Source organism: Hydra viridissima, unplaced genomic scaffold (assembly GCF_058129835.1).
Source record: "Hydra viridissima isolate aposymbiotic clone 2 unplaced genomic scaffold, HvirCarnegie_v1 scaffold_6, whole genome shotgun sequence".
Lineage (NCBI taxonomy): Eukaryota > Metazoa > Cnidaria > Hydrozoa > Anthoathecata > Hydridae > Hydra > Hydra viridissima.
The window spans coordinates 8852898-8864590 of NW_028324305.1; the positions used below are offsets into that span (position 1 = coordinate 8852898).

The 11693-nt window shown below is 27.6% G+C and overlaps 1 protein-coding gene across 2 annotated transcripts; it reads right to left on the reverse strand.

Annotated features, from left to right (window-relative positions):
• Positions 1-2632: 2632 nt before the first annotated feature.
• LOC149886900 (uncharacterized) lies at positions 2633-11276 on the reverse strand. Of its 2 annotated transcripts, XM_090090843.1 has the most exons (8): positions 11018-11276; positions 10829-10924; positions 10087-10620; positions 9304-9317; positions 4186-4338; positions 3848-3912; positions 3049-3155; positions 2633-2854 (listed from the first exon to the last, which is right to left on the reverse strand). In XM_090090843.1, exons 1-8 carry the CDS (start codon positions 11250-11252, stop codon positions 2745-2747), a joined length of 1314 nt encoding a protein of 437 aa, XP_089946969.1. In that variant the 5' UTR covers positions 11253-11276; the 3' UTR covers positions 2633-2744. The 2 variants fall into 2 exon arrangements, with proteins under 2 accessions (XP_089946969.1, XP_089946968.1); XM_090090842.1 differs by lacking the exons at positions 2633-2854; positions 3049-3155; positions 3848-3912; positions 4186-4338; positions 9304-9317 and having other exon boundaries at positions 9619-10620; positions 11047-11262.
• Positions 11277-11693: the final 417 nt, after the last annotated feature.

Here is an 11693-nt window from a genome sequence, read left to right on the forward strand (position 1 = left end):
CTATATCTTCTGTTCACCGTTTGCTTTTTAATACTCATCCTCACTCTTAAGAGTACTTTATTAAAGTAAAACTCTAATTAAACTTCATTACAGAGATAAACTAATATAAATTAACAATTTTCACACGTATGGAACAATAGGTTTTCAACTTGCGTTTTGATTGGAAATTTGCTTTAAAAAAAAACCAAATGTTTCTCTCAAATTCTCGTCCATTTAAAAATTTTTAACTTATATTAAAATTAGTTTAGATTGTGTTCAAAATAAAATTTGTTTTATTAATATTGACAAAAGAAGTAAAAAATTAATTTTTAAAACCCAAAATATTGAAAAGACGGTTTCATCCGAATGTATGAGATCATAATATAAGCGTGGTGATGAAATTTTTTAATAAAAATATTAAAACATAAAGTAACAACAATACTTACCTCTAGTTTTCTTTTCTTACTTACATTTGTAAATAAATATTCTCAATTATTTATTTCATTCTTTTAACATTAACATATAGAAGTAATAAGATTTCAATACCGATAATAATATTTAATAAAAGTCACTCAAATGTTTTCTCCACCTTTGGCCTCGTAGCCACAGTGTCTTTCTATATTAAAGCTATTTTCACTTTGAAATCTTCTCTTTCTTTTTTTCCAAATTCTCTTTTTAAAATCTTCCTCAAAAAAAGTTCTCCTTTTAATTTTCTCATAAAATCATCTCATAAACTTCCCAAAATTCATCTCATAAAATTCTCGTCAAGGGAAGAATCTTCTCAAAAATCTCTTCTAAAAAATCCGAAAGATTTTCTTAAAGTTTGTTTTTCTATCTGTTCGCTGATGTTTCTTGAACTCTAGTTTAGGCAATTGATTTTATCTTCAAGTTCTTTTAGTGTTAATGTTTTAACCTCTAGTCATGGTTCTTAAAATAGGCTTCAGCAGTTATCTTTTGATTAGTGTTTGTCTCATAATGGCTGCAGAATTTTGGATGACTTTATTTATTGAACTATTATCATTTTATCAGTTTAGTTTTGAATTGAATTTCTGGTCGTTTTTTGCGAAAATAGTTTTTAACTTTAAAGGTATGACTGATTTATTTTTCATGTAATTGTACAGTATTTTCGCTGTCTCGCTCATTTCTTCGATCGAATGTTGTATTTTTGAACCGGGTAAAACTTAAGAATGATATTTATACTTTTTCTCATTTTCCCTCCTCACAATATAGTAAACAAAAAAGTAAATAAAATGGTTTAGCAATTTTGTTTCTTTAGCATTTACTTTATTCGAAAACAAAAAATCTTTAAAAAGGTGTGACGTTATATTAGAGAATTTTCTGCTCTATCAGAAGGTGTAAAAATTATTTTTAAAACATCACTTTTGCCTTTTTTTTTAGCCCTATTTAAAATTCTTAATAAAAAAAGACTAAAATCAATTTTTACTAAACTATAAAGGCAATTTTGTAGAAAATATTATGAAAATAGTAATATAATAAAAATGACGATTCACTTTTCAAAATTTAAATTGCTTGTTCCGGAAAATGTTAGTCAGAGGATTAAATATGCTAATTGCTCAAATTTATGCATTAAGATGAGCGCGCCTAAAGTGAATAAAAAAAAAGTGAAAAATCACTTTGTAAAGTTTCAAAAAACTTCACTCTGTAAAGTTTTTTAAAAATATTAAACTCTTAAATAATTTAAAATTTACCTGACTCCTTTTCAGGTAAAGTTTTTTAGGTAAATAGTTTGCTACTTGGGTAGCAAAACAGTTTCATACAATTGGGATAAAACACAATCGTAATAATGAATTATCCACCCAGCCGGCACACAACGTAGTATTTACGTTGTATTTATGCTAAAATTACGTTTTACGTTACTTAACGTTAATCTAACGTTGTGTAAACGTAATCTTTTTAACGTTATATTCTAACGTTGAGCTAACGTTGACACAACGTTAAAAAAACAAAGAAATATTTACGTAACATATATTTGTTTAAATATAAATATAAAGGTGACTTACCTTCGAACTAAACATATAAGTTTAGTTCGAAGGTAATTACCCAAGTTTAAAGGTTTGAATTGTCTTTTAAAAAACAATAGAGGAATTTCGAAAAAATATTTTTAAATAAAAAGCGTATACCCAGCCGGCACGCAACGTTGTATTAACGTTGTATATACGTTAGATTTTAGGTTTGTACAACGTTGCCGGTTCGGCAAAATGGAAAGGTTTTGTAACGTAAAATTCTTACGTTAGATTTACGTTAGATAATAACGTTATACAAACGTTATTATCTAACGTAAATCTAAATGTTAGATTAACGTTATACTAACCTAAATTTAAGTTGGAAAAATATAGGCGTTTTATATTAATATAAAATATTGATTGTAATTGTGTTTAATATTTAATGTTAATATACTGTTATATTCATATAACCCTGCCGAAGCCTATGGCTTCGTGCCATGGTTATTATATGAATGTAGCCGTATATAAACGGTGTATATATACCTTTAATGTTAATATACTAACATTAAATGTTTAACACAATTACAATCAATATTCAACGTTAATATAAGGGTTTCTAATCCCTTACAAGGTGTTAGAAAAACAGTTTCGGGGGTACTCAAACTAAAAATAAAATAAATATTTTTAAAGACTTTATTTAAAGATGTATCATGTATTCTTTTGTGTATTATATACCATATATAATAAATTTACAACAAAAAAAAAATCAAAATTAATAATTGTTCAACAATCACTTGCTCCTCAATTTTTTTTTTTGCTTCCATTTACAAATGGTGAGAACTTTAAGATAGCTCCTATTTGATCTTTTATTTGAGCTTCCGTCGAAGACTCGTGCATTAGCAGGATGACTTCTAAAATACAACATGGGATACTGTTAATGGGATGTTAAAAAAACAGTTAAAAATACATTTTTCTTATAACTGACTAGTTGTTTGATTTTTTCTTAACGCTAACTTTCAAGATTCAAGACTAAGATATATCTAAGTATACAAAACATATGTAAGGAAAAAGAGATAGATAGAACAATATTGACATATTAACGTACCAATTATTGCTTTACACAACTTTTTATCTTCGAATGATACCTTCTTTATATCACCACGATGTTTACCTTTCATATTTAACTTAGCCATAACATCATGCTCCATAATTCTATAAAAGCGTAACAACAAATAATAAATCGAAAATAACAACGAATAATACTGCAATTCCAGCAAACTTATTGAAATAATTTTAAACACAGAGTAATATATCAAAAAAAGAATCTTTTGAAATTACACTTTGTGAATTATAATTCACAAAGTATAATTTCGAAAGGTTCTTTTTTTTTATAAATGTTTTTTATTAAAGTTTCATCGAATTGAAGCTGGGAGAACCTAAGCTATGGGAGAACCTAAATAAATGGGATAATTTAAAAGTTGATCATTTATATATTAAAAATTGTTTGCTAACCATTAACTCTCACACTACGATGCACTTCTCCATTAAAACAAAAAAACTGGTTCCGCCAAGATGTATGTGCTATTAATTCCCATTAATGGCATAACTCTATTGTTGTTTGGCCAATGTAATGTTTGGACCATAATAGGAATAATGATTTGGTCTGTTGAATGGATGAGTTTAAAATTTCTTACCACAGGTGTTTGGACCAACCAACCTTAGATGCTTGTATACAAATTTGATTTTGTTCCATTCAATAAGGGTCCCATTCATTAAGGTTTTGCCCAAGCATTAATATTAAATTGTTTGTTTTTCTAAATTACTATCCTTCTGCTACATTTTTCTATAATACTTACTCATAATTTAAACGGTTTGATTATTCAGAACTAAACAAAAATACATACCTGACCATAACATTTCTTGTATTTTCTTTAACAGTTTTTCCACCTATTTTCTTGAGGTGACATAGCTAAAACATAAAAAGAAGTCTAGTGAAAAGTGTATGTTCGAATGAGACAAAATAGTTTAACAAAAAATAAAAGACTGTGAAAAACTCTAAATAATGTGAATGGCTATCCATCACTAAGATAGTTCTCAATTTATAAGTAGGAATTTACCTTTTACACCATATTCTGGTAAAATGTAAGAGCAGTTTAAATAGGTTTATAAAGAAATCAATGAACTTAAATAGCATTCTATCAAACAGACAAACTTTAAAATAGAAATTATAAATACAAATTACCAATTTACTGTATTCCCCGTTGTCTGTTAAACTGGTTTCAAGTTCATAAAATTCTTCAAGGGACTCAATCTTTTTGAAAATGGTTACGTTTACATTTTCTGACGTTTTATTGTCACATTTGCAACAGTTTTTCTCCAGAAGCAATTGACCCAGCTAGCACACTTACGTTGGGCCAACGTATGTAAAACCATCGCGAACGTCGGCTGTTTTTTCCAATGCAAAACCAACGTTGATCCAATGTCATATGTTTAATTATGAAATTAATACCGACGGAACTAAAAACAACTGGAAAATTTACATTGGTCCAACGTATGTTTTTACATCGTAAAAAGTTAATTGCTTTTACGATGTAAATCCAACGTTGATCCAATGTATTTAAATTGACATTGATTCAACCAACGTTGAATAAATGTATGTTTTTACATTGCAAAAAGTTTATTGTTTTTACGATCTAAACCCAACGTTGATCCAATGTAGTCCCAGCTAACACAATACGTTCGGGCACGTTCTAAGAACGTTCTGTAAAAGTTCTTTGAGGTATTGAGTATTTTGAGTCCTCCGGCCGATGCCTTGCAGACTTGCCCGAACCTCTCCAGGGAAGACCCAGAAGCACGTCGACCCTGAGTTTGCCTCCCCTTTGAGGAACGGGCGGAAAAAAGAAAAGTATCTGTTTAATACAAGTACACCGGCCTAGCCAGCTCGCCATCAATCCAAGTGACTACACTTGATCTTAGCCATTAGGCCGAGAAGCGTAAAAGTTCTTTGAGCATATTCTCCTAACTTTTTTTTAGCTTCAGTCTGAAGTCAGTTTGGCATAAGTTAAAACTGTAAAAGTCGTAATCACCAAACTTGCGCAGTTGCGTTTCAAAAAAACTTTCCTAAGTTTTTGCGTAAGTTTAGCACTGTCGGTATTCACCAAACTGAAATGGTTTCACCAAACTTTTTAGAAACTTGCTCTCCTCAATTTTCGCAAGTAAAGTTAAGTTTGTAATGAGCTGCCCTTAACTTAGGTGTAACTTTAAAATCACTAAATAATTAGAATGGCATTACATTATTATGATGCATATGTAATTCTATTGTCAGATTGATATATTATTAGGGATCTTAACATACATAAATTATATATATTATAAAAAGGTTTAATAATAATCATAGATATTAATAAAAAACAACTGAATTTTAATGATATAACATCTTATTAAGATGTTATATTATTATATATATTAAGGTTAATATATCTTATATGTAATGATATAGCATCTTATATTAGATGATATATTGTCATATTGTTAATATGACATAATTTAATATCTTTATAATGTATATATATATATATATGTATATATATATATATATATATATATATATATATATATATATATATATATATATATATATAATAGCATAACATCTTTATAAAATATTATATTATGCGAGGATTTGTATTATACAAGTCCCTGTACAACAATATAACATCTTATAAAGATATAATATTTTTATTATTAAATATATTTTCTTCAGAAATTTTTTTTAAAAAGGTAGATGTCTTATTAAGTATTATGATCATAATTCATATCATTGTTTTAACAGCTTTATAAAAGTTCAGTCAAAATGGATATTCCAATTATTCTAGCTGCACATGGTCAAGATCAAATTTGGTGTTGCTTTAAGCAATTACTCTGATAAGGAATATCTTCAAAAACTTCGTTTACCAAAAAATAATATAAGTGATATTGTCAACACTTTACACGATGATTTGTCAACAATCATATTGAGAAGCAACCCAATTTTTTCAGAAGCAAAAGTACTGATAGCACTAAGGCTTTTATCAACTGGGAGTTTTCAACCAGTAATTAGTAAGAATTATTAGTTAATACCAAAAAGATTAACTACAATCTTATGATTCTTTATTGTTAAACATGCTTGTTATTAATGGATTGTTACAAATGCAACTTAAAGGTGGTGCTTTATACAGGGTTTTTATTCAACCTAAAATGCCTAGCAAACCTAAAGGTAGCAAAAATCCCAGGGAAAACCTGGAAAACTTGGTTTACAGAAGAAAAATAAAAAAGAAATAAAATAAAATTTGTTTTTTCTCTATATGGAAATATGAAACTTTATTATTGTGTAGCAAAAATCAAACAAACCCTAATTTTTTTAACTTAGCATAATAGATTGTCAAAAGATTAATTTTTATACTGCACCCTCCTACTCTTCCTAAATTGTGATTTTATATTTTTGCAGACTTTTGGTAAGGTTACTGTATTTTTCAAATTATTTAGAGTTTAACCTTGTCAAAGTTCACATTTCTCTCAGATAACTAACTTGCTTTGCTTAATTAAAATATAATAGTCAATATGTATATTTCGTTCACATGTTGTTTCATGTAATTTTAGGTGACACCTCTCATGAAAGCCAGTCAAGCTACAGTTGCACACTTCGCCAGTTTTACAAATATTTTATTCAGCACTATCATCATCTTGTCAGATGGTATGATAGTCCAGAGGAGATGGCTGAAACAAAGAGAAAGTACTTTCAATCATTCGGAGTTAAAGGTCTCCTTGGAGTAATAGATGGTACAATGATACAAATCAAAGGATTTACTATGGCTGATGAGCCAGCATATATTTGCAGGTAAACTCATCATTTTAATTTAATACCTGATCATTTTGATTTGATACCTGATCATTTTGATTATATTACTTTAGGTCATTAGTCAAAAAGTTTAAAGTATACACTGCTTGGCCTACTTACACAGGCATAGTTAACATGAGAAACTTAAAAAGCTTTTGTTTCACAGATTTATTCTGTCTCTGTATGTTTGCATGTAATGCATGCAAGGTTCAAAAAAAATATTTCTGCTCTATTATTCTTTATAAAAAAACAAACTATATTTCCTTTTTTTTTAGGTGCTAATGCTTTTTATGCTGTATTTTATTTCACATTATTATGTTATTATAAAGGGCTTCATATTGTTAATAATATGTAAAAAATATATTTGATTTATGAAGAGACATTTCTTCAATTTCACAAAGTGCAACATGTTTATTACAAAAGTTGAAGTTTTTTTTAATATTTTAAATACCACATCATAGTTCTTTAAAGTTTGAAAACATCAAGTTAGTTAACATAAGTGCTAAACTTAAAACAATATTATAATATAAGGTCATATAGTTTAAGGTGAACAGCTGTTCTAACATGGTGTCAATGTTTCCCAAAAAGGTTTTAGCTGCTCTCAGGATTTTTAAAAATTTTAACATTTTGAAGATTTTTAGCTTCTTTTTTTTAAAAAAGAAATCCTGTTTTAACTTGTCAGGTTGTCATTGATGCTGATGGAAAGTTTAGAGATGTTGTTGCAAAGTATCCTGGATTGTGCCATGATGCCTTTATTTTTTCTAATTCTGCATTAAAACAGACATTAGAATATGATCCAAATGCAGGTTTCTCAAACCAACCAAATTCGACTTGGTATTTTAAGAAGAGCACAAACCAAAAACTAAATATTTGCAATTATAAAGAAGTGATTGGAGTCTGAGAACAAGAATACATCATAAAGTTTGCCCAGGGCAATGAGTCAATAAAATAGTATTAACATCAAGAATGACATGTTATTCTTTGTTTGTAAATGAATAACTATGTAATGATAATGTTATGTATATATATATATATATATATATATATATATATATATATATATATATATATATATATATATATATATATATATATATATATATATATATATGTATATATGTATATATGTATATATATGTATATATATATATATATGAGCTTTTTCACTGCAAGAGGTGTTATTTTGTGTTACATATATTTTTAAATTGTATACAGTTCAGCCAGTTGTGTCCATTATCCTTGACATGTAATAAATAAATCATAGTCTTTCAAATAAGCTTGATATGTAATTCAGCTGATAAAAATAATAAATTTGTACTTGTCAAGTAAATCTCTGAAAGGTCAAAAAAGCATTACATGTATATGGTTGGTTAAGTTGTATGTTAAGCAGTAGCTTTATAAGAGTAAAGATTGCGTTTAAATTTTTAGTAAACTCCATTTGAAAATATTCTTCTAAAATTAAACGTTCAACTGAATAAATTTATATATTATTAGCTTTTTATATAGTATTAGCTTTTTTAACTTTGTTATTGTTTTTACTTTTACTATTTAGTATTGTCTTTACTTTATGCTGCTTTCCATCTTAACAAAGCAGTAAAATCAACCGATGCGGATATTGAAGAGGTGATAAAACAATGGTTAAGATATGCATGCGATCGTGATAGCGGAAGGAGGGCGGGAAACAGGAAAAAACTAAAGAAAAAAATCCATAATGAACAAGAAAGCGATGAATTTTATAAGAGTAGTGATATATAATTTGTTTTCTTTTGAATAATATAATTTTTACCATGTTAAACGGTGTTCTTTCTGTATACGTATTGCCTTTAAGCGAAAGGGTTTATCTAAAGAATCTATTTAGAATGCGGCGCCAAGTATTTGGCATTTCTATATAGAGACGCAACGTCGAATCAAAATAAAATACGACGTTGATTCAACATAAAATACAAATTTGAATCAACATAAATACAACATTGAATCAACATAAATACAACGTTGAATAAACATAAAATACAACTTGAATAAACATACAAAACAACGTTGGATCAACATAAAATACAACGTTGAATCAACATAAAGTTCAACGTTGAACAAACATAAAATACAACGTGGAATCAACATAAAATACAACGTTGAACAAACATAAAATACAACGTTGAATCAACATAAAATACAACGGTGAATCAACATAAATACAACGTTTAATAAACATAAAATACAACGTTGAAACAACATAAAATATAACGTTGGATCAGCATAAAATACAACGTTGAATAGGCATTATATACAGCACTGCGCCAACGTAAAATCCTACACTGTACCGACTTAAAATAAATGTTGTTCCAACGTTGGATTTTTGTTGTTGGCGACGTCGCATTTGTAACCATAATGATATAAAAACAACGTTGGCAACCGACGTTGGGCCAACGCTCCGCGCGACATTGTTCTAATGTTTTAACAACGTATAAGTGCTAGCTGGGGAAGTACTAGTTTTTGGAATTCTAAAAAAAATCACCTCTTCAACTTTAATAAAATATTGAATATAAATTTAAAATATATTAAAATATATAAACTTTTTGGGCAAAAAAATAAAATATTACAGTATAATTTTCTTTTTTAATTTTAAAACTTATTTTGAAGTTTGTCATTTTAATTACTTTAAAAGGTTTAATTGTAAAAGATTGAAATTGTATTTTATAAGTTTTATTTAAATTTTTCAGTTGAATTGTCAATAAATGTTTTATATATAAAAGATTTAAACAATTATCAACTAAAGTATAAGTAAACCAAAATGTATTATGGTATCTATTTATTCATGTTAGATTTTAGATTCGTTGTTTGTTTATTTAAGTATTTTTTTATAAATAGAAAAAGTTTGATGATTGTCAAACATTTAATTTTTCACCTATTACTTCAATTTCAAGTTTAATTTTAAGTTGAAGACGCTATTAGTTTAATGCAACAGTTACTATTGTTACTATACTAATAGTTTCGATTCTATAATTCTGTAAAATAGACGTTAGCTCAACTTAGCACAGGATATATTTTGCTAAAATAGGTAGTTTCAAACTAAACAGGTCATATTGAGTATAGATTGCCATGGAACGGGTCGTTGAATTTTATTATAACTTTTAGCCTTATCATGTACATCTTGACATTATCAGCAATCAATAATTCCCCATTTTAGGGCACGCTTAGTTCTAGTATGTTTGAAGAAGACTTTGTTATCATTACCATTATATACAAAAAACAGTAATATTAATATCATACCTCCAGTATCCATTGGAAATTTCTGCTTCAAAAGCTTGCCTGAATCTTTTCTTACTAATTTTGTTTTGGAAGAAGGTAGAGGATTATCTGAAGATGAAGCATTAATTGAACAATTAGTGGTGCTGTGTTGAAATGAACTAGTATGACAAGGAGCATCTATATGAACAGGGGATTCAGATTGATATGAAGTTCTAGATGAATGACGAGTTGTATCCTCTGGATCCCTTGATAAACTATGAAATGCACTTCCATGGGAGCGATAATAAAGACCTCCAGATAAATCTTGAGATGGGCCGCACGGTGATCTGGCCAAATAACTAGATGTACATTTCAATGGATGATGAGATGCACTAGATAAATAAGACAGAGTTTCATAAGAACCTGGAGATTCTGAATGATGATGATGAACAGGTGAATACTGTATTGGTAAAGGAGTTTGCGGAGGTGGATGTGAAATAATACTTGAACTTTCCTTTTTAGCTTTCTCTATCACTTCCATTATTGAAAATGTTGGTTTGCTTGGAACACTTTTACCTAAAAACAGAATAATGAAAAAAATTAAAATAATAAGCAAAGTTATTTACGATTTAAATTATGGTCAAGCATATGTATATGAAATTGTAATGTAAATTATGGTATGGTTATTTTATAAAAGAAAACAACAATATGACAATATGAAAACAGACAATAATGAATTTTTTGACAAAAATGATAAAAAAAAGTCGCCACAACTGAAATATACCTTTAGAAAAGTCAAATTCTTCAAATTTCTTTTTTTTTACTTCGCTTTCTGAAGAACTTGTATGCATAAGAAATTCATGGCAAACACTCTCCTCACCTATAACAAACCACAAAAATAGAAAATGATATATTTGTGAACTTACACATTTAATCCAATGTTCAGATTGAAAAATATTATTTCATTACTGACCTTCAATAACAACTTCTTTTAAATCATACTTTTTCCAGGTATCTTTATTTGGGTTAATTGATTTTTTATTTGTAACATTAACCCCGTTTGGCCACCATAACAACATTAGTTCTTCATCAATCCATCTCTTTGGCACAACTGTCTTTTGTTCTGCAAAAGCACCATTTACATTTTCCAAAAATACACACATCACATATTTGTCAATTGCCTTTTTTAAATTGCGTTTTTGAGTCATTTTTACTAAAATGAATAAAACAAAATATCATTATAGCTGATTCCCTTAATGACATTACACATCACGTATTCCAATAAATGACAAGTACACAAAAAAAGTTTTTACAAATTAAGTTTAAATAAAAATTATTCATTTATGAAAGATGTTCATGACTTTAATATTATTAAAAATTTAAATGTTATGCTTTTCATAAAATATTCATCTTTAAAGATACATACAAAAAGCAAAAAAAAAAGTTATACACAAATATAAAAATATTATTAATACTTATACATTTATATACTTATGAAGTATACAATGTATATGTATAAATGTTAAACAGAATATTTAGATATATAAATATAAAAAAAAATGTATTTAATTTAACAAACAATAAAAAATGAAAATGATGAAGCACATTTTTAAAGCAATAACAAGACACATTTTTATTTTAATGAATTG